The following is a 20,731-nucleotide window of genomic DNA, read 5'->3' on the forward strand; positions in this document are numbered from 1 at the left end:
AGAACAGTCTTCTCTAGCCTCTCATGTGGCAGATGGCGCGGCCGAGGCTTACAAAGGTTTGGGGGTGCAGGTCTGGGTCTGAAAGCGGGACGCCAGCCGGAGCCCGGCGAGGGAGGTCACAGGGCCCCGGGGTCCGAGCTCAGCGCTACGGCGCGCTGTGCCAGGAAGACTTTATTCTGCGTCTCCTGAGATGAAGGGCGAAGAGAAGGAAGAGGTGAGACGGAGCCTCTCCCCCGTGTCCCCGGGGTACGTTCCCCGGGGCCCCTTTTCCCAGGCGCCCGGCCTGGCTCACCTTCTCTATCTGCCGTTTGAGCTCCGAGATGAGGCATCCGTACGAGTTAGCCAGGGCCAGGGTATACGCCATCAGGATACTGGAGGGGACAAGACAAAATAAATAAAAAAGACGAAGAAAAAAAAAAGAAAGAAAAGAAAGAAATAGAGGGGACAAGAATAAAAGCCATCCCCTGAAGCCTCGCGGGAGAGCTTCCATGTCTGGGTCCTTAGAGACCAGCGGCCTGGATCCTCCCCCCCTCCTTCCTTCAGACCCGGGAGTTGGTGGCTCCATCCCCTCCCTCCTCCCTCATCCAGGGGTTTAGGCGCCCCCAGCCCTCTCTTCCCTTGGACGCAGGCGGCGGGGCGCCCAGATGGCACACGTTCCAGCTGAAAACCAGGAGCCGGGGCCCCTCACCTGGAGACCAGCAGGAGGGGCACAGCAAAAGCCTGGGACCCCAGGAAGAAGAGGAAGTCCTGGGTGCCCTGAGGGAGCCTGCCAATAGACTCGGGGATCTGGTTCCAGATGAACTCCTGCTCCCGGAACGGACCACACAGCTGCGAGGGCGGGATCCTGAAGCCAGGGGGACGGGACGAGAGTTCAAGGAGGGCCGAGAAGTCGGGATCCCGGGCGAGGGCCGCTCGCACTTACCGGAAGATGCTGAACATCACCGGGATGGCGGAGACGGCCAGCCCCAGGAGGAGCACCATGGGGAAAAAGAAGTTCGCCGTGGAGGCCCGGAAGGTGCGGGAGGCCGGCGAGCAGTTGGAGAAGAGGGTGAGCTGACAAGGGAAGAAGGGAGACTGAGGCACGGGCGTCTGAACTCTAGTCTGTCTCTTTTCCCCACCCAGGAGTCCTGGTGCCTGGCCCTCCTCACTCAGGACCCAAGAGACGGTCCCCTCTTAGACCTAAAAGTTGGGGTGCCCTAGACCCCTCCTCCGCCTCCCACATCCGGGAATCGGCCCGGCAGACAGACCCCCCTCCTCTCTCAGGATCCAGACGTCTGGGACCTGGGCATCCTCCTCCCTTAGGACCCGACCGCACCCCTCCCTCCGTCCCTCCCGCCCCCAACATCTCCCACTCCAGGCGGGCGCCCCCCACCCACACCCCACCTTTTTCAGGTAGAAGAGCAGCAGGAACTTGGCTGAGTTGAGCAGGGGCAGGAGCGGGCAGAAAAAACTGCCCACCCAGACCACCGTCTGCGCGTAGATGAGCCCCAGCACCTCGTCGGGCACCTGGAATTCCTGGGTCCCCAAGCGCCCCAGCACCCCGGGACGGAGCCCGCAGAGCAGCCTGCGGGGCGGGGCGGGGCGGGGTCAGGGGCGTGCCAGCCAGGCGTTTCCCCGCCTCCTGCGTTATGCCCACCAATCAGAAGTGAGCCTGTCTGAGGGGCGTGGCTGCCAAGGTCCTGGAGGGGTGTATCCAGGGGCGTGGCCAATGGGGAGTAACTGACACGTGGGAGGGGCGGGGTCTTTGGAGTCAGAGCAAAGAGGGAGCAGTCGCAGGCAGGACTAGGGAAAGGGGCGTGGTGAGGAGGGAGAACCCGAGGGCGGGGCCAGAGGGGGGTCTCACTTCCGAGGGAACTGGATGAGGAGCATGACGGCCAGGCCAATCAGCAGATCAAAAAGCAGGAGTTTGTACATCTCCTGCCCCATCCGGGTCTCCCAGCACTAGAGGAAGGAAAAAAAAGGGGTGAGGGCGACATCAGGACCGACCCAGGCGCCCAAATATCCAAGTCCCTAATTAACAAGCGTAGCCCTGACCCTTGTGGCTCAGTGGGTAGAGCGTGGGCCTGCGGACTGAAGGGTCCCGGGTTCGATTCCGGTCAGGGGCATGTGCCTTGGTTGCAGGCAAATCCCCAGTGGGGGGTGTGCAGGAGGCAGCTGATGGATGTTTCTCTCTCATCGATGTTTCTGACTCTGTCCCTCTCCTTCCCTCCCTGTAAAAAAATCAATAAAAAATATATTTAGCCAAGACCGGTTTGGCTCAGTGGATAGAGCGTCAGCCTGAGGACTGAAAGGTCCCAGGTTCGATTCTGGTCAAGGGCATGTACCTTGGTTGCGGGCACATCCCCAGTGGGGGGTGTGCAGGAGGCAGCTGGTCAATGATTCTCCCTCATCAATGTTTCTAGCTCTCTATCCCTCTCCCTTCCTCTCTGTAAAAAATCAATAATATATATATATATATATATATATATATATATATATTTAAACAAAAATCAAGCGTATGAAATACTTTCTCTGGGGTCTTCTGTTTTGGGGGGCGCCACACATACCCCACTCCTCAGACTGGAGGGTGTCCTAGCACCCCCAGCTCCTCCTCCTCCCAAACCAGGATCCCCAGCCCCTCGTCCTTCTCACCGGATACTTCTTGTAATCGTAGCCGCAGGCTTTGCAGTTCTCGGCCTCCCTCTTGCCCCGACACGTGACCTCGCTCCAGAGAGAGACCATCAGAACCAACAGGGAGGCCAGGCGCAGAAACACGGTCCTGGCAATGCGAGAGGGAGGGGTTAACCCCGAGCCCCTCCTGCCCGGAAAGGAATGGGCTCCCCAGTCTCCCCATTTCACAGATGGAGAAACGGAGGCTGGGGACAAGGAGCCGGGGTCGATCCCATCCATGGCACCGGGACTTACACACACACACGCACACGCACACACAGCCGCCCTCAGGCGGGCACCTGAGCAGGATGAGGACGATCTGGCGGCTCCGGGTGTAGCCCTCGAGCGAGGTGATGAGCTTGAACACGGGCGGCAGCACCAGGTTGACCCCGGAGATGATGACGGACGGGATGTATTCCACCCCGAGCTTCAGCAGCGCCGTCCCTTTGACAAAGTCCTGCTTCTGGGAGGGGAACGGGGCCACGGGGAGAGGCTGGAGGGGTAGGGGGCTCCCCAGCCTCTTCCGCACCCCGAATCCTGAGCGCCACACCTAACGGGCCACCCTCCTCTCTGTCCAAGACCCCAGGCACCCAGGCCTGAGTCCCCTCCGCCCTCGGAAATGTGGGTTCCAGGACTCCCACCCTCCTCCCCAGGCCCCCGCGCACCCTCAGCTCCGAGGGTACCCTCCCCAGGCCCCCGCGCACCCTCAGCTCGGAGGGGTACCCTCCCCAGGCCCCCGCGCACCCTCAGCTCGGAGGGGTACCCTCCCCAGGCCCCCGCGCACCTTCAGCTCGGAGAAGTACGCCGTCGCCCAGAAGATGCCGTAGAAGGCCGCGCCCAGGAGCGCCAACACCAGCAGATTGAGCAGCAGCCGCAGCGCCCACACCCAGGCCTGCTGGCCCAGCGTCCGCCCCGCGGCCCGAAGCCGCACCTGCGCCTCCTCCAGCTCCACCTGCTCCGGGAGAGAGTCCCCTGGGTGCCGGCTCCCCGGCCCGGCCCCCGGCCCCGCCGCCCACAGCCCCAGCCCCCCTGTAACACCTTGCCGAATGTGAGAGAGACACATCGATTGGTTGCCTCCCACAGGCACCGTGACTGGGCACGGGATCAACCTGCACTCTCTGTCATCTTTTTTATTTTTTAAAAAAAATATATTTTAGCCCTGGCCGATTTTGCTCAGTGGATAGAGCGTCGGCCTTTGGACTCAGTGGTCCCAGGTTCAATTCCAGTCGGGGGCATGTGCCTTGGTTGCGGGCGCATCCCCAGTGGGGGGTGTGCAGGAGGCAGCTGATCGATGTTTCTCTCTCATCGATGTTTCTAACTCTCTATCCCTCTCCCTTTCTCTCTGTAATCAATAGCATATATTTTAAAAAAGAAAAAGAAAATCATTGATCAGCTGCCTCCTGCACGCCCCACACTGGGGATGGAGCCCCCAACCCAGACATGTGCCCTGACTGGGAATGGAACCTTGACCTCCTGGTTCATAGGTCAGTGCTCAACCCCTGATCCACACCAGCCAGGCTCCAGGTGACAATTGAATCTCCTGGCCCCACCCCCGAGGCCACACCCAGTGCTCGCCCAGGTGCAAGTTCCAGCTCCACTTCATCACCCATCCCTGGCCGCACCCTCCTCCGCTTCGAACCCAGCACCCTTGGGCCCGCCTCTCCCCTAAAGGGAGCGTCCCCCCTCATCCTTTGACCTCGGGCCGCACCTCGGGCCTCCTCAGATGCCATTCATCCCCCAAGGCCCGCCCCCTTAGGAGGAAGCTCCACTCAGCATCTCCCGAAAGTCCCCTGGCCCCGCCCCTCCGGCGGTGGCCCCGCCCCCGCGCACCTGCAGCTCGTAGCGGAGGCGGCGCCTGCGCAGCTGCACGTGGACCTCGCCGCGGAGGCCGAAGTCCCAGGCGGAGAAGACGCGGTGGCTGTAGCTGGTCAGCACCCCGGACTCGGCCAGCAGCGTCTGCTTCAGCCCGGACACCGAGCTGGGGGGTCGGGGGTGGGAGGCGGTGGGATGGGGGTGGACAGGGGGACCGGGAAAGCACACCCTAAGCCCGGGCCCTGGGCGAGCTGCCCCCTGGTGGAGCAGGAGGGGAAGCCACCGACCCCAGGGAGAGATTCCGAGGTCACACACTCACCGGGGACCCCGGGGCCTGGGAGACAGGGACCCTGGGAGACGGACATGGAGACGGGGACTGAGACCCCCAATGGGTCAGAGATTCACATGAAAAGGACTCAATGAGGCCCGGCCGGTGTGGCCCAGGGGTTGAGCGTCGACCTATGAACCAGGAGGTCACGGTTCGATTCCTGGTCAGGGCACCTGCCCGGATTGCAGGCTCGATCCCCAGTGTGGGGCGTGCAGGAGGCAGCTGATCCATGATTCTCTCTCATCATGGATGTTTCTCTCTCTCCTTCTCCCCGCCTCTCTGAAATATATATATATAATTATCATTGATTTCAGAGAGGAAGGAAGAGGGAGAGAGAGACAGAGAGAAACATCCACGATGAGAGAGAATCATGGTTCTCAACTCAAACAGAGAGAAAGGGATCCCAGACTAAGACTCAGGAGTCCTGGGGCGGGGCTCGGGGTCTGGGTGGGGTGCACTCACCGGCGCAGGATCAGCAGCAGCGACAGGAGGCCGATGGCGAAGGTGGAGCAGAGGTAGGTGACGGCCAGGCTCCAGCGGGGCGGGTAGAACCCGTAGAAGAGCGGGGACCACTCCAGGAAGCCCTGGGGGGAGGGCGCAGCGGGTCACCATGGCGCTGGAGGGGGCCGGCCGGAGCGGGGCCTCCAGGGGGCGGCACTCACCTCCCCGGAGAGCAGGTGGAAGAGCTGCGTGGGGAAGGACACCAGGCCCTGGGGGTGGGGGTTGTAGGAGCCGCAGGAAGAGTTGTGGCCAGGGCCCGGGGGGTCCTGGGGGCCGCCGTCCAGCCAGGTGGGCAGCAGCGTCATGCAGACCTTCAGCACCGAGGCCAGCACGTTCAGAAACAGCAGGAAGCGCAGCAGCAAGAAGTAGGACTCGGTGCCCGCGCCAAACTGGCCTGCAGGGGGCGGCAGGCAGGCCCAGGGCCTCGCTGAGTCCGGGGATTGCTGCCCCTCCTCTCTGGGACCTAGGAGTCCAGGCCCCCAGCCCCCCCTCCTCCAGGTCCTCCTCCCTCAGACCCAGGAGCCCAGGCCCCCAGCCCTCCTCCCTCAGACCCAGGAGCCCAGACCCCCAGCTCTCCTCCCTCAGACCCAGGAGTCCAGGCCCCCAGCCCCTCCTCCTCCCTCAGACCCAGGAGTCCCGGTCCCCAGCCCTCCTCCCTCAGACCCAGGAGCCCAGGCCCCCAGCCCTCCTCCCTCAGACCCAGGAGCCCAGCCTCCAGCCCTCCTCCTCCCTCAGACCCAGGAGCCCAGCCCCCAGCCCTCCTCCCTCAGACCCAGGAGCCCAGGCCCCAGTCCTCCTCCCTCAGACCCCGGAGCCCAGGCCCCAGTCCCAGCCCCACCGCACCCCCGATCCTCTTCAGCGTCCACCCCCAGGGCTCCAGGGTGTGCCAGCCTTCTCGCATCTTCTCCTTGGACCTCCGAAGAAGCAGGGCCCAGCTGGCCATCCTGGACCCGGGGCCCTGAGCCATTTGGTCCCTGGCGAGGCGCTGCCTGGAAGGAAACAGTCAGAGACAGGAAGGGAAAGGGCCCGGCTGGAAACCACTGCGGTGGGCTCCCAGCACAGACCCTACAGCAATAAGAGGAAACACGTGACGCTGAGCACAGGCAGAGCCCCAAGACTGTGGGCCTCTGATTACACTAGGGGTGTCGAACTCAATCAGAGAAGGGGCCAAAATCTAAAATCCAGCCTAAATCGCGGGCCGAATGGTTTACTGAACAGTCATAAACTGACAATGTCATAAACTGACAGCGGAGTGCAGTGATGACAGCGCGGTGCGGGCCACATTGCAAGGCCTGGCGGGCTGGATTTGGCCCGCGGGCCTTGTGTTTGACACATGTGGATTATACAGTCCCAGAGCGAGCGGGCGGGGGGCCCCTGCCCTTCAGGGAAGCAGACCCCGCGGCCAGCTCTGCAGAAGCACCAGGAGCGGTCACGTGTGCGTGGGAAAGGCAGGAGGCGTTGTACTGGAGGGGGCGGGGCTGAGGGGACAGGCATGCAAGGTGCTTCAGGGGGCTGCAGTGCCTCTCCCCACTGGCGCGGCATTCACCAGGGCTCTCACTATAGGAAAACTCTCAGAATCTGTCCATCGTGCTTCCTGCAGGCAAACATCATCATACAGTAAACATGCCAAAAAAAAAAAAAAAAAAGAAACAGAGAATGCCCTGTCCGGTGTGGCTGAGTTGGTTGGGCAGCGATCCGTGCACCAAAAGGCCAAAAGACTGCCCGTTCGACTCCTGGTCAGGGCACATGCCCGGGTTTTGGGCTAGATCCCCAATAAGGGCTGTGCAGGAGGCAGGCAATCTGTCTCTCCATCTCGCATTGACGTTTCTCTCTCTCTCCCTCTCCCTTCCTCTCTCTCTAAAAATCAACTTAAAAAAGCAACAGCCGAAACCAGTTTGGCCGGGTGGATAGTGTCAGCCTGCGGACTGAGGGGTCCCCGGTTCGATTCTGGTCAAGGGCATGTACCTTGGTTATGGGCACGTCCCCAGTAGTGAGTATGCAGGAGGCAGCTGGTCGATGTTTCTCTCTCATCAATGTTTCTAGCTCTCTACCCTTTCCCTTCCTCCCTGTAAAAAGTCAATAAAACATATTTGGAAAAAAAAAAAGAATTATTGAAAGAAACAAGGGTCAGCTTCATGAGCCACCTGGGCCCCATTCGTGGGTCGACCCCCTCCCCCATGTGTTTCTAATGCTTTTTTTTTTTTTTAATATATTTTATTGATTTTTAACAGAGAGAAAGGGAGAGAGAGAGCTAGAAACGTCGATGAGAGAGAAACATCGACCAGCTGCCTCTTGCACACCCCCTCCTGGGGATGTGCCCGCAACCAAGGTACATGCCCCTGACCGGAATCGAACCTGGGACCTTTCGGTCCGCAGACTGACGCTCTACCACTGAGCCACACCGGCTTCGGCTAATGCTTTTTTATTGTGGACTTGACACTTTTCGCTGGGGCCTGCAGCGTCCCCAGAGGAGGGAGGGAGACAGGATTGGAAGAGGAGGACTGAAGCAGAGGAAATACTAACAGTGGATTTCAGACCCGGAGAGAAAGTGAGGGGCGGAGAGAGGCTCGGAGGGAGAGAGGCCAGTGAGATTGGGACCCGGGAGGGAAGGACCTGAGTGCAGAGCCTCAGAGACAGGAGCCTGGCGGCCTGAGAAGCGGAGACACAGGCGGGGAAGAGGGAGCCAGATGGGCAGCTTTGAGAGGCAGGAGAGACGGAGATCGGGCCTCACCAGTGCGCCCGCCGGGCCTGCATGGGCCAGGGCAGCTCCCGGGAAGGGACGGGGTCCTGCAGCTCCTTCTGGGCGGCTTCTGCGAAGGCCTGGACGCTCCTCTCTCCATCCTCATCCTCCTCCTCCAGCGCCCCCCAGGGCAGCACCCCGGGGCCTCGGTACCGGAGGGTAGCAGCGCTGGGCAGCTCATTCAGCACCGAGGACAGCGTCGGGCCTAGGCAAGAGGGCAGGCGCCAGGAGAACCTAGGGGTCCAAGCCCACAGCCCCCCTCCTCCCTACCTCCTCCCTCAGATCCCCAACCTCCTCCCTCAGACCCAGGAGTCTCCGCTCTTAGCCCCTCCTCCCTCAGACCCAGCAGTCCAGGCCTCCAGCCCCTCCTCCCTCAGACCCAGGAGTCCCCACCCTTAGCCCCTCCTCCTTCTGACCCAGGTCTCCAAGTCCTCAGCTCCTCCTCCCTCAGACCCAGGAGTCACCGCCCTTAGCCCCTCCTCCTTCTGACCCAGCAGTCCAGGCCCCCAGCCCTCCTCCCTCAGACCCAGGAGCCCAGGCCCCCAGCCCTCCTCCCTCAGACCCAGGAGTCCAGATCCCCAGCCTCCTCCCTCAGGCCCAGGAGCCCAGGCCCCCACCCTCAGACCCAGGAGCCCAAGCCCCCAGCCCTCCTCCCTCAGACCCAGGAGTCACCGCCCTTAGCCCCTCCTCCCTCAGACCCAGTACCCACTCTCAGGCCCCTCATATTTCGGGATCCAGGAGTTCACTCTTGAAATTGCTTTTCCCCTTGAATGAGTATTTGGGACCCTGGCCGCTCCCACTCTTCAGATATTTGAGTCCCGGCGGTCACCCCAGAGTCTGCCTTCCCAGGGCCCTGACTCCCATCTCCCCAGAGACCTGGAAAGGAACGGAAGCCGCTCCCACTCCTGCCCCCGGACCCAGGCGCCCCGGCCTCAGCAGGTCCTCCCGCCCACCCTCCCCTCCCAGCGGGCCCACCTGCCCTGGCCTCCCGGGGCGCCGGCCACCTCCCGGAGGGGCCCCAGGCCTCGGGCTCCCGGGCCCAGCTCTCCTCCATGGCCCCGAGGGTGGCTTCCGCCTCCGGCGACCAGCGGGGAGGCACCGCCCGGGGACAGGAGGCGGGGAGGGCGGGGCGGGCAGGTGCGCTGGGGCCGCAGGTGCCCAGGTGCCCGGAGGGCGGAGCGGCCCTCCTGACCCGCCCACGGCGGCCCGGGCAAGCCGGGACCTGCAGTCCGCGGGCGGCGGCGCGGACCGGGAACCGTGGGGGAGGAGGGGGGCGGGCGGGGCTCGGTGCCCACGCCCCCCACGTGCGGGGTCGCCCAGACACGCCACGCAGTCCGTGAGCAACGCTTTATTGGGAGGGAACCGCCCCTTCCGCGGCCTCAGGCTGCAGGAGGCGGGACCCCAGGGCTCAGGCCCGCGCCCCGAGCCTCAGTTTCCCCCCTCGTTCCCTCCAGGGCGCGATGACATAAAAGTGGAACGGAAGCCACGAGAAGCGGCGCCCCGCGCACCGAGGGCCTTGCCGCCGGGCCCTGCAGCCGGGGAGCCGGGGAGCCGGGACCCGGGAGGCTTGGCAGGACCCTGAAGTCCGGTCTGGGCAGCGCCCTGGGGCCCTGGCGGGAAGGGCTTGGGGCCCGGTGTGTGTGTGGGGGGCTGGGCAGGGCGAGGCGGGGGCTGCGGGGAGCCGGATCCTCTCCAGGCCCCGAGCCCAGGGCTTCCCGGGAGGAGCCAGCTGCCTGGGTCACAGAATCCGGGGCAGAAACGTGGCGGCGGGAGCGGGCGTCGGCGGGGCGTGGGCAGCTCACTCCTCCCGCAGCTTCTCGGGGGCGAGGCCGGCGGCCTGGGGCGCCGCCTTCCGCCGGCTGGGGCCGCCCGCCCCCAGGGCCAGCCCCAGGCCCAGCGCGGCCAGCGCCAGCAGGTGGATGCAGAAGTAGACGGAGGCCCAGTAGCGCAGGGTGTCGCCCAGGGACAGCAGCACGAAGCCCATGCACATGTAGTCGTAGGCGCGCATCTTCAGGAACCAGTGCGCCCAGTCCCAGGCCTGCTGGCCGCTCGGGCCCAGCCGCCAGCGCAGCGCTGCCTCCAGCCGGCCCTCGGCCGCCAGGCACAGCGGGATGGTCAGGAAGCTCAGGTAGTAGCCGGGGTGCAGGCCGTGCCAGTAGGCGCTCAACAGCATAGTCCAGGCGCTCCTGCGGGGGTGGGGGTGGGCGGGAGAAGGAGGGTGTCAGGCCAGGCCCCAGCTCTGTCTCCCTCAGACCCAGGAACCCAGTTAACACCCTCCCCGCCCCCCCCCCTCCCCCGCCCAGTACCCACTTCCTCTTTGGGGATCCTGATCTGTGATGATTCTGAAATCTCTGGCGATGAGCCCCCTCTCCTTGTGCACCCTGAATGCTGGCCTTCGTAAGCCCACATATTTGGGCTGATTCCGCTTCTTTGGAGGACTCAGAAATCTCCAGTTTAGCCCCTGAGTGTGGCCTGTGGGGTGTGTGTGTGTATTCTGCCCTGCCCATGGTATCCATGTTTCCCTCCGATACCTCCTGAAGTGTCAAAAACCACCTTATGCACCCTGACCGGTGTTTCTCAGTGGATGAAGCGTCGGCCGGCAGCCTGAAAAGTCCCAGGTTCCATTCCAATCAGGGACAGGTATCTTGGTTGGGGGCACATCCCCTGTGGGGTGTGTGCAGGAGGCAGCTGATCAATATTTCTCTCTCATCGACATTTCTAGCTATCTCTCTCCCTTCCTCTCTGTAAAAAATAAATAAAAGTAAATGGATATTGCTGAAACCGGTTTGGCTCAGTGGTAGAACGTCGGTCTGCGGACTGAAAGGTCCCGGGTTCGATTCCAGTCAAGGGCATGTACATTGGTTGCAGGCACATCCCCAGTAGCGGGTGTGCAAGAGGCAGCTGGTCGATGTTTCTTTCTCATCGATGTTTCTAGCTCTCTATTTCTCTCCCTTCCTCTCTGTAAAAAAATTAATAAAAATAAATGGATATTTAAAAAAAAAACTCCTCCCCTCCCTATAAGAAGGGTGGGCTTGAGCAGGAAGGGGAGATGGTCTTGGAGACGGGAGTCCACCATTCCCCCAGGCTGTGTGGCACCTTAATAAACCTCTTTTCTTCTGCACCAGCGCCAGCCTCATGAATCTGGCTTTCCAGCCAAACCGGTGTGTGCTGTTTCTGTACCACGACCACTACCCACTACCGTTTTTGTGTAATGGCTTCGTTAGGAGAACGTTTCATTGGTAATCCTGACCTCACCTGGTGGCTCAGGAAGGCCGAGGGACACTCGGGAGACTACCTGACCTGTCTGAGCCTTACTCTCCTCTCTAAGATGGGGGATCACACTTCCGGCTTCCTAAGGTTCGAAACATAATGTATTGCACAAAGACTCCACTCAAGAAATATTGCATGAGTGAAGAAGAATAGAAACTGCCCTGACTGGTGTGGCTCAGTGGATAGAGCATCGATCGGCCTGCAGACTCAGGGGTCCCAGGTTCGATTCCGGTCAGGGGGAATGTGCCTTGGTTGCAGGAACATCCCCAGGAGGTGGTGTGCGGGAGGCAGCTGATGTTACTCTCTCATCGATGTTTCTGGCTCTCTTTCCCTCTCCCTTCCTCTCTGTAAAAAATCAATAATTATATACATATATATATATATATATATATATATATATATATATATATTTTTTTTTTTTTTTAAAAGACTAGAAACTAAAACCTAGCTAGCACCTTCCAGGCTTCACATTAACCACATTTCATACTTTATCTCCTTCAATCCTGACATCAGCTTATGAGACGGGTAGCAGCATTACCGCCCCATGTATCAGAGGAAACAGAACTCCCTGTTCAAGGATTCTTAGCAATTGCTGGGGCTGAGATTCCGGAAAGTTTGGCTATCGAGTCCAGAGGACTCAGTGCATGGCTTCTGTCCACTGACTTCACAGAAGCTGAAACTTAGGGTCAAAGACAGGGAGTGATTCACCCCGCGGAATCAATGCAATTCGCAGAAGCGCAAGGGCTTCAAGAACTACAACTCCCTCGAACCTCGGGGCAGGCTGCCCCTTGTGCTGCTGGGAGATGTAGTTCCGTCTGCTCCGGTCCGGGGCTGGCGGGCTCACCTGAGGACGTAGGAGCGGGTGGGCGCACTCTTGTAGATGTACTGCGCCAGCCACCACTGCACCGTCATGTTCCAGTACCGCATGCCCTCCCGCACCCGCGTGCAGAAGTCTGTGCGGTAGCAGTCGATGTTGCGGATGGTCTCGTAGTCGTACTCCAGGGCAGCCGCCTCCTCCGGACTGGGGGGTGGAGGGTGGGGGTGGGGGACAGACATGCAACTCAGCCAGGCCCCCTCCCGCCGCTGGTTGTTGTCCCAGCCCCATGCTAAGGAGGGGGTGGAGGGCAGGTGGCAGCCCCCTGGCTGTCACAGTGGTAGGGCAACAAGAGAGGGTAGCCCAACGGGAGCCTTTTTGGGGGAGGAAGGTGGTGGTGGGGCACACCGTTCACCGACAATCGGGTTCTCTTGGCCACGGGGCCCTGAGGAAAAGCCTCGAAGGGCTGTGGTTGCTAGGCCATGAGTCCTTAGCAACCTGACCCTTCTCTGGTCTCCGATGCCAGGGAAAAGGCCATTCCTTAGCAACCGAGCTCAGTGCATTCAGAGAAGCTTCCAAGTGCTGTCCCCGCTGAGTTGTCACTGCGGTTGCTAGGGAAGTAGCATCCTTCACAACGAGGTGGCCCGTGGTTGCTAGGGAGATGCTCTAGGCCTGGATAGTCTCTGTTGCTAGGGAAAGGTCATTCGTTAGCAACAAGATCTAGGATGTTTAGACAAGGCTCCGGAAAGGACCTTAGGCTCTTGGTTCTTACGATTGTTCAGGAAGTGTCATCCCCAGCGGTATGGCGGCTCCCGGGTCACTGGTGCCAACACCCCCAGCGGCGGGGGCATCCCTGGCCCACCTGAATGCCTGGTGGCTTCTCATAACGGGGGAGGAGCCAGCCGCTCCGAGTGGGGTCAGCGGGGTGAGAAAAGCCTTTGGTTCCCGCCTGGCATTTTCTGGAGGACGCCCTGTCCCGCCCCTGGAGGTCCACCATGGTCAGAGGGCAGTGGAAATAAACTCCCGTGGGGGCCGCCTCCCCACAATGGAGTGGCAGTTCGTGTCCGCTAGGGCAGGGCCCCGCCACCAAGGAATACTCATCATTTACACGGAGGAGGGACTGCTCCCCCGGTCAGGGCGGAGGGAGACTGTGGTTGCTAGAAACAGAGAGAAGGTCCGGTCCTGGTTGCTAGGGGCACCGTTTCCCTAGCAACACAGGAGCAACACTTCCTTAGCAACGAGAGGGCCCATAGTTACCAGCGGTGTGACTTACCTAGCAGTGAAGGAGCTGGGGGTGTAGCACTGTTAGCAACAACGTCAACCTGTCAATCCACTGTTACCAAGGGAACTGGCTTCCTTAGCAACATAGGAAGGCGACCTGCGGTTGCTAGGGATGGTGTGCCCTCCGCTAGAGGCCAGCGCGGTCAGGGACGCCATTTCCTTTGAAACAGGGGCAACTGCAGGCTGCTTGATAACATCCCTGGGGGGGGGAGGGGGGGAGGAAGTGGGAGGAGAAGGGAAATGCTGCCTCCTAGCAACAAAGGGGCAATTTGGTGCCATTTTTATAGCAACGAAGAGCAACCCTTCTGGTTGGAAGAGGTGGACCACGGTTGCTAAGGAACCGTTTCCCTAGCAACAGAGGTCAACCCATCACCGCCTAAGGATGGCATCCTGAACAACCAGGAACAATCGTGTTATTGGAGTGACGCTTCCATGGCAACCGAGGGGCCACACATGGTTGCTAGGATACTACCTTTCTTTTCCCTAGCAACAGAGAGCAACTGGCCACCCCAAGGGGTGACAGGCACTAGCAACAAGGGACAATCCGAGGTGTCAGAAAGGCTGCTCCCTAGGGCGGGGCAGGGCGCACTGTGGGTGGCCCAGGGGCGACACTGTGACAGCAACAGGTGGTGGACCTGGCCCCACTGATTCCCGCTCTCCTCCCTGCTAGGGGCAGGGCCAGCCCGTGGTGATGGGGCCTGCCAGGTCTCGGGTCACCTCCCTCCCGCCGCCTGACCTGCTGGGGGGTGGGCACGGGAGGGTGGGGCCGCCCCCAGCCCGGGCTTTGGCGGCCACGGGGTAGGCCCCGAAGCCGGCGGCAATGCAGCCGCACTCGGCGGCGATCCAGGCCACGTAGAAGCGCATGCGGAAGGCGAAGAAGACGGGGACCATGTAGAAGAGGCGGACGGGCAGCGGGCGCGCGTAGAAGGCGTCCTCGCGCACGGCCTCCAGCGGGAAGAGGTGCGAGGACAGCAGGAAGAGCAGCCCGAAGAGCGGCGCCGGCCAGGCGCGCCGCAGCAGGGGCCGCAGGCTGGGCACGGCGCCCGGGAACGGCTGCTCCAGCCAGTCCAGGTACGTGCGGTAGCGGAAGAACGGACCTGCGGCGGAGGGGGCAGTGGTCAGGGACCTGCAGGCCGGGACCAGGGCCGGGGGCGGGACTCCAGTCTGGGGGAGGCGAGGGCCAGAGACCCGGGAGCTTGGTGGGCGCAGAAGGGAGACAGAGACCCAGAGGAAAGCAGAGACAGGGTTCCGGGGAGGGAGACCCAGAGTAAAAGGGACAAGGGCCCTAGCCGGTATGGCTCAATGGATAGAGCGAGGCCGTGGGCTTGAAGGGTCCCGGGTTCGATTTTGGTAAAGGGCACATACATCGATGCGTCTCTCTCACATCGATGCTTCTCTTTCTGTCTTCTCCTTCCTTCCACTCTCTCTAAATATCAGTGGGGCCCTGGCTGGTTTGGGTCAGTGGATAGCACGTTGGCCTGTGGACTGAAGCGTCCCCAGTTCAATGCCTGTCAAGGGCACATGCCTGGGTTGTGGGCTTGACCCCAGTAGGGGGCGTGTAGGAGGCAAGGGAGAGGGAGAGATAGAAACATCAATGATGCGAGAGAATCGTTGATCAGCTGCCTCCTGCACACCCTCCACTGAGGATCCAGCCTGCGACCCAAGCATGTGCCCTTGACAGGAATGGAACCTGGGACCCTCCAGTCCACAGGCCAATGTTCTATCCACTAAGCCACACCAGCCAGGGCTTCAGTGTAGAACTGGCTGAGGCAATGGTGGGAAAAGATGTCAGTTATAGCTCTATCAAGTTGTCACAGGGAAGAAAACCTTGTAGGCAGTCAACATTCATGACAAATAGTTTCTGAAACTAAAATGCGATCAGAACCTCAGAGGGAGTGTAGGGGAGGGTGGGGATAAAAGGGAGAGAGCAACCAAAGGACTTGTGTGCATGCATAGGAGCCTGACCAGGGGTCAAGGACAACAGGGGGGTGGGAGCATAGGTGGGGAGGGGTGGGAATGGGAATGGGGGGTTGAGGACAAATATGTGATACCTTAATAAAGGAATTTTTAAAAAAATGCAATCAGAAGCTGTGAATATCTGTCCCCTGGGTGGCAGGCACATCAAGTCTACACAGACTTTCCTCCTTTAAATCCTGTTTGATCCCCAAAAGCTACATGGAACCACAGGCCGGGAACCGTCCGAGCCCCTCCTGGAGGAGCCCTGGGTCCAGTGGGAGGGTCACCGTGGGAGAGCGGATGCTGAGGATGGAGAGGGGGCAGGGGAGGGGATGGGAGGGGAGGAGAGGTGGGAGGCGAGGAGAGGCAGGCGGGGAGCAGGCACTCACCGGTCAAGATCCCCACGTAGCAGTAGCTGTAGCTGAGGGTCTCCAGCAGAGAGGGGATGTAGGGCAGCAGCCCCAGGCTGGGCCCCTGGCTGAAGCCTGCGGCCATCTCCTTCCTCTGGGCCAGGTGCAGGTCCTGCACCTCACTGGCCAGGCTCACCAGCTGGGGGGAAGGGGTGCAGGGGATGGACAAGTCAGACTTGGTTCTGCCTCACACCGCAGAGGCTGCTGGGGTGCAGCTGGGAGCTCTACTCCCCGGGGAGCGTCTGAGGTGACAGGAATGGCATCTTAGGGTCTCTATCGATGGCAGGTGCTCACCAGGGCTCATTTCTGGGCCCACCTGTCTTTTTTGTTGTTGTTCTGTTATTAATTCTCACCCGAGGATATCTTTCCATTGATTTTTAGAAAGTGGGAGGGAGGAAAGAAATGAGAGAGAAACATCGATGTGAGAGAGACACATCAATTGGTTGTCTCCACAGGCACCCTGACCAGGCCAGGAATCAAACCTGCAACCCAGGTATGTGCCCTTGACCGGGACTTGAACCCATGACCCTTCAGTGCACAGGCCAACACTCTAACCACAGAGCACACCAGCCAGTGCCAGCCGGTCTTCTTTCTCCCTGTTCCCTCCGTCTGTGTTCTCCTGCCATCTGGGGCTTTAGATACCCCCCATCCTCACCTCATGACTCCTACACTCTACACCTGGCTGGGATCTCTCCCCCCCCAAACCTATTCATCCAGTTGCCTCCGACCAATATTCGGACTGGGCACATGCGCAGTGAAACCCCGTAGTAGCCACTCCCCAAACCAGATCCACTGAGGCTCTCCCCTCAGGCAATGGTGTTGCCTTCCCATTCATTGTTCAGGCCCCAGATCTACCCGATTGCATTGCTTCCTCCACTTTCTCCACCTCCACTTTCTCCACCTCCACGTGGGTCTGAGTCTGCCCAGCCACGGAGGAAGGCACGCCTTGGGGCTGGGGTTTCAATCCCCTGGAAGAGCACTCTGGGCTGGTGTGGCCCCAGAGACACCTCCGGTGACAGCCTCCTCCCCGCTCCTCTGCCTGCCCCTCCTCCCCTCCCCTGCGCGGAGTCATCCGAAATGGGGCATTTCCTGTTGGGACTCGGACTGACCGAGAGCCTCATTACGCCGCCAGCTGGACCTCACCCCATCTCCCCTCTCTGCCGCAATCTCCGGGAAGCACCCCGCGCGAGATTTCTAAACACGCAAACCTGCCCCGGCCAGTCGGGAGAGCGGCGCCCCCTGCGCCAAGGTTGCGGTTTGATCCCTGGTCAGGATACAGATAAGGATCAACCAATGGATGCACAGATAAGTGGGACAACTTGTCGGTGTTTCTCTCTCTCCCTTCTCTCCCTTCAGATCAATAAATACTTAAAAAAAGAATCAACCAAGGAATGCATAAGTGGAACAAGTCGATATTTCTCTCTCCCCCTTCCTATCTCTTTAAAATCTATTGATTTTACATTAAAAATAAAGAGAATCAACCGAGGAATGCATCAATACGTGGAACGCCCTAGCCGGTTTGGCTCAGTGGATAGAAAATTGGCCTTGGGACTGAAGGGTCCCGGGTTCAATTCTGATCAAGGGCACATGCCTGGGTTGTGGGCTTGATCCCCAGAAGGAGGCAGCTGATCAATGATTCTCTCTCATCATTGATGTTTCTCTCTCTCTCTCTCTCTCTCTCTCTCTGTATCCCTCTTCCTTCTTCTCTAAAATCAATTTAAAATATTTTTTAAAAAATACGTGGAACAACAAATAGCCATTTCTCTCCCCTTTCCTCTCTCTCTAAAAATCAGTAAAATTTGAAAAAACAACATGCAAATTTGGTCACTTTACCTCTTCTGACAACAAAACCAAAACCCTCTTCCAAGGGTCTTCCCCCACAGGAGGAAGTCCGAACTCCTGGCTTTAGCCAACAAGGCCCTGCGCGGTGCGGGCCCTGCGGCCCGCACACCGCTGGCCGGCCGCTGTCCCCTCCACAGGCGCCGTCCTTGCATGCTGAAGCCATTCCTCCAGCTCTTCTGGCTAAGCGTCGCGTGCTGTCCCCAACTCCCTCCTGAAGGGACCCGTTCCCTTGCTGGGGTGTCTGTTCCGCTCACTGATTCGCTGACGGATTCGCGCCCCGCGCCCCGTGGGAACTCAGGGATTCGGGACCTGGGATGGGGCCTGGGAAGCTGTTTTCACCTGTCTTCCCAGATGGCTTAGCGCCAGACCTGGGTGTCCCGGTTTCCCGTCCCTGGATAAGTGCCTCCCACAACACAGCTGGCCCCAGAGAGGCCGGGAGGCTGCAGGTGAGCGCTGAGCGCCGCCTCCGGCCTCCCACACTCCCACACACCGGGTATTCCAGGTACCTCTTCGCCCAGGGTAAGGAGAGGGGAGCCCCGCCCAGGGTGTGGGAGATAAAATCCCGGCTCCCCTGCTCCTCACGGGAGTGGCGGGGGCGGGAGGAGGTGAAGTTGGGGAGGATGGAAGGGAGCCTGACCTTCAGTGTCAGCAGCAGCTGGACGGCGTTGGTGAAGGGCGTGGGGGTGGGCAGGCCCAGCAGGCCGAGCCCGCGGAAGAACAGGAGGTAGGAGAAGGTCCAGGCCAGGGCCAGGGCGTGGCAGGAGCTGGGGCAGAGGCGGGAGGAGGTGGTGCAGGGCTCTGGGAGCAGAGCCGGCCTCCGCCTCCCCAGATTCTGGCTCCAAGTCCTCCCCCTCCTCCCCACCTTCAGAGACAGAAAATGGGGGTGAGGGCAGGATGAACAAGATTGAGACAGCGGGGGAAGAGGCATAGCGCCTACAAATACACAGAAATAGAGAATGAGAAGAGGTTGAGAGAGCTTTTGCGGGGAGGAAGGGGGAGAGGGAGGGCGGGAAGGAGAGGGGATAGGAATATAAATATGAATATGAATATGCAAATGAGAGGTGGCAGGGCCAGCAGAGGAGTTAATGTGGTCTTCTCCTGAATTCATCACAATGCTGTGGAGGACCCAGACACACACACACACACACACACACACACACACACAGGAACAAGGCCCAGGAAGGCAGGAGGGGAAAAAAAACAAACCACCCACATAAACAGATCAACAAGAGAGATGGCCAGCAGAGCAGCTAGCAGAGCGAGGCAGGGGTCAGGCAAGACTCAAAAGGAGGGACCTCTCCCCGCACCGTCCCCCGCTGCATCCTCACCAGGGCTGGGCCTGAATGAGGGCCCAGGTCCCCAGGATGGTGATCAGGGAGTGCAAAGTGTGGGGGCCACACGTGAACAAGGTGAGCCCCAGGCCCACCGCTGCCGCTCCCCATCTCTTCAGCCCAGGTCCTGCGGGGAGAAGAGAGAGCATCAGCCTTCCCGAGGTTCCCCCCTCTTGGTCCCCCCGCCTCCCCTTACTTTCCACTGGGGAGGGAACCTGACTCACCAGCTTTCTTAAAGAGGAAGCCGATGGGGATGGAGATAAGAAGAACCAGGAGATACGTCCACTCCTCTGGCGACATGGTCTGGGGGAGGGGCAGGGGCTCACAGTGAGAACCCAAAAGCCAGGAACTGCCCCCCCCCCCCCAGCCTCTCCCCCTTAAGAGATCCGAGAACCTGCTCCTCGGTCCCCAGCTGTGGAGGACCCTGGAGTCCTACCCTCAGCGCCTCTCGGTTGAGAACATTAAGAATCCGGACCCCCAGGCCCTTCCTCCTCCAAGAGTAGGATTCCACCCGTAGGCCCCCCACCCCCCTTTCGGGAATCCAGGCCTCCAGACCTCTTTTCCTCTGAGAACCCAGGAGGCCAGCCCTCCAGCCCCCTCCTCCTTCGAAGGTCTGGGAGCCCAGGCCCCGTCTTCTGGTCCCCCCAGCACTTCCCTCTTGGAGCACGCAGGTCTCTCGACCCCCCAGCCCGGCTCTGAGAAGACTCAGAGGAGCCCAGGCCTCCAGCCTGCACATCTTTCCCAGCTCCAGACCCCTCTCCTACCTACAGCCCCGAGGGCGGGCCTCCCGAGGGTCTTAGGCTCCCTCCCCAGCCCCACTCCGGCTGCGCGCACCCAGCGCCGTCAGGTCCGCCCGGAGAAGCCACAGGCAGTTACGCCATCCCGAGCTCGGCCGCGTTCCGGCACCGCCCCCGTCCCCGTCCCCGTCCCCCGCCGATGGGCAGCGACCCCACCGCTGCTCCGGGCGCTCGCACCCGGGCCCACCTGGGCCCGCCTCCGCGCCGCCCGCCAGGCAGGAGGCGGCAGAGCAGTCCAGGCTCGCGGTCCACCCCGGGCCAGCCACGCCTCCCCGCCGCGCGCCCCCGCCTCTCTCGGGAGCCGGACGGGCTGCGCTGAGAGATCCGGAGCCGGGTGCGCGGCCCCCGACAGGCTCGGAGGCAGCGAAGGAGCTGGCCCTCGGCGCCCGGAGCCTCCACGCGTGCCGGGCTGGATCTGGACTCCGGCACAACCGAACCAGAATACACCGCGAGGCGGGGCTTAGTGCTCGGAAAGAGGAGGGGCAGAGCTCCGGGCTGCGAGGGACACGACTGGTCCGGGGAGGAGGCGGGGCCTCCGCTTCGGGTTCCTCCGGGCGGAGTCCCGAGGCCGCTCGGAGGCGGAGCTGCGAGCTTCGGTGTTCTTCGGACGTTGTCGAATCCTGAAGGTCTGTGTTCGGAAGTGGGCGGGGCCAGGAACTTTGAACGGGGGGAGTGGGCGGGGCTTCGCTTTCCTTCGGAGATAGAAGGGCTGGGAGTGGGCAGGGTTTGCTGATGGGCGGAGTCTCACGGTTAGGGGGCGGGGTCACCGGCTTAGACCCCAGGAAAGAGGCGGAAATCAGGTCAATTTCAAGGGCCCAGGCTGACAGTTCATCTACAAAGGGGCGTGGCCCCAGGCGATGTCAGTCAGCCAAGGAGGGCGGAGCCAGGGTCATAGGTCTCAGGTTGGGGAGGTGCGTCTTGGAGGGCGGGGCTAAGGTGCTTCACTTCAGGGGGAGGCGGGGCTACGGTCCCGCGGGGCGGGTCCCAGGCTTCCCGCCTC

General features: G+C 61.1%; 2 protein-coding genes across 7 annotated transcripts; both read right to left on the reverse strand.

The window, feature by feature from the left end:
• Nucleotides 1–45: 45 nt before the first annotated feature.
• Nucleotides 46–9,296, reverse strand: TMC4 (transmembrane channel like 4). 5 transcript variants are annotated; one of them, XM_084905333.1, is made up of 15 exons: nucleotides 9,006–9,296; nucleotides 8,022–8,235; nucleotides 6,134–6,279; nucleotides 5,452–5,684; nucleotides 5,252–5,373; nucleotides 4,480–4,627; nucleotides 3,434–3,601; nucleotides 2,949–3,112; nucleotides 2,632–2,758; nucleotides 1,844–1,941; nucleotides 1,384–1,564; nucleotides 923–1,053; nucleotides 689–844; nucleotides 293–371; nucleotides 46–185 (listed from the first exon to the last, which is right to left on the reverse strand). In XM_084905333.1, exons 1-15 carry the CDS (start codon nucleotides 9,082–9,084, stop codon nucleotides 117–119), a joined length of 2,115 nt encoding a protein of 704 aa, XP_084761459.1. In that variant the 5' UTR covers nucleotides 9,085–9,296; the 3' UTR covers nucleotides 46–116. The 5 variants fall into 5 exon arrangements, with proteins under 5 accessions (XP_084761459.1, XP_084761461.1, XP_084761458.1 ...); XM_084905335.1 differs by lacking the exon at nucleotides 689–844; XM_084905332.1 differs by having other exon boundaries at nucleotides 118–371.
• A 67-nt stretch (nucleotides 9,297–9,363) lies between these two features.
• On the reverse strand, nucleotides 9,364–20,238 carry MBOAT7 (membrane bound acylglycerophosphatidylinositol O-acyltransferase MBOAT7). 2 transcript variants are annotated; one of them, XM_084905338.1, is made up of 8 exons: nucleotides 19,919–20,238; nucleotides 19,159–19,237; nucleotides 18,932–19,061; nucleotides 18,241–18,367; nucleotides 15,741–15,900; nucleotides 14,132–14,492; nucleotides 12,145–12,321; nucleotides 9,364–10,216 (listed from the first exon to the last, which is right to left on the reverse strand). In XM_084905338.1, exons 2-8 carry the CDS (start codon nucleotides 19,232–19,234, stop codon nucleotides 9,829–9,831), a joined length of 1,419 nt encoding a protein of 472 aa, XP_084761464.1. In that variant the 5' UTR covers nucleotides 19,235–19,237; nucleotides 19,919–20,238; the 3' UTR covers nucleotides 9,364–9,828. The 2 variants fall into 2 exon arrangements, with proteins under 2 accessions (XP_084761464.1, XP_084761465.1); XM_084905339.1 differs by lacking the exon at nucleotides 19,919–20,238 and adding an exon at nucleotides 19,699–19,762.
• Between the last annotated feature and the right edge of the window lie 493 nt (nucleotides 20,239–20,731).

Source organism: Pipistrellus hanaki, assembly GCF_964339955.1.
Source record: "Pipistrellus hanaki genome assembly, chromosome: 15".
Classification (NCBI taxonomy): domain Eukaryota; kingdom Metazoa; phylum Chordata; class Mammalia; order Chiroptera; family Vespertilionidae; genus Pipistrellus; species Pipistrellus hanaki.

Bases quoted from the DNA above. Each gene is read 5' to 3' on its own strand.
- TMC4 (XM_084905332.1), bottom strand. From the start codon at position 9,084: ATGGAGGAGAGCTGGGCCCGGGAGCCCGAGGCCTGGGGCCCCTCCGGG. The intron at 1,565-1,843 runs GTGAGACCCCCC...CCCGCCCCGCAG, and splicing joins CTCATCCAGTTCCCTCGGAA to GCTGCTCTGCGGGCTCCGTC. The intron at 1,054-1,383 runs GTGGGGTGTGGG...TTCCCTTGTCAG, and splicing joins TGCTCTTCTACCTGAAAAAG to CTCACCCTCTTCTCCAACTG.
- MBOAT7 (XM_084905338.1), bottom strand. From the start codon at position 19,234: ATGTCGCCAGAGGAGTGGACGTATCTCCTGGTTCTTCTTATCTCCATC. The intron at 19,062-19,158 runs GTGAGTCAGGTT...TTCTCCCCGCAG, and splicing joins CTTCCTCTTTAAGAAAGCTG to GACCTGGGCTGAAGAGATGG. The intron at 10,217-12,144 runs GTGAGCCCGCCA...CCACCCCCGCAG, and splicing joins ACCCGCTCCTACGTCCTCAG to GAGCGCCTGGACTATGCTGT.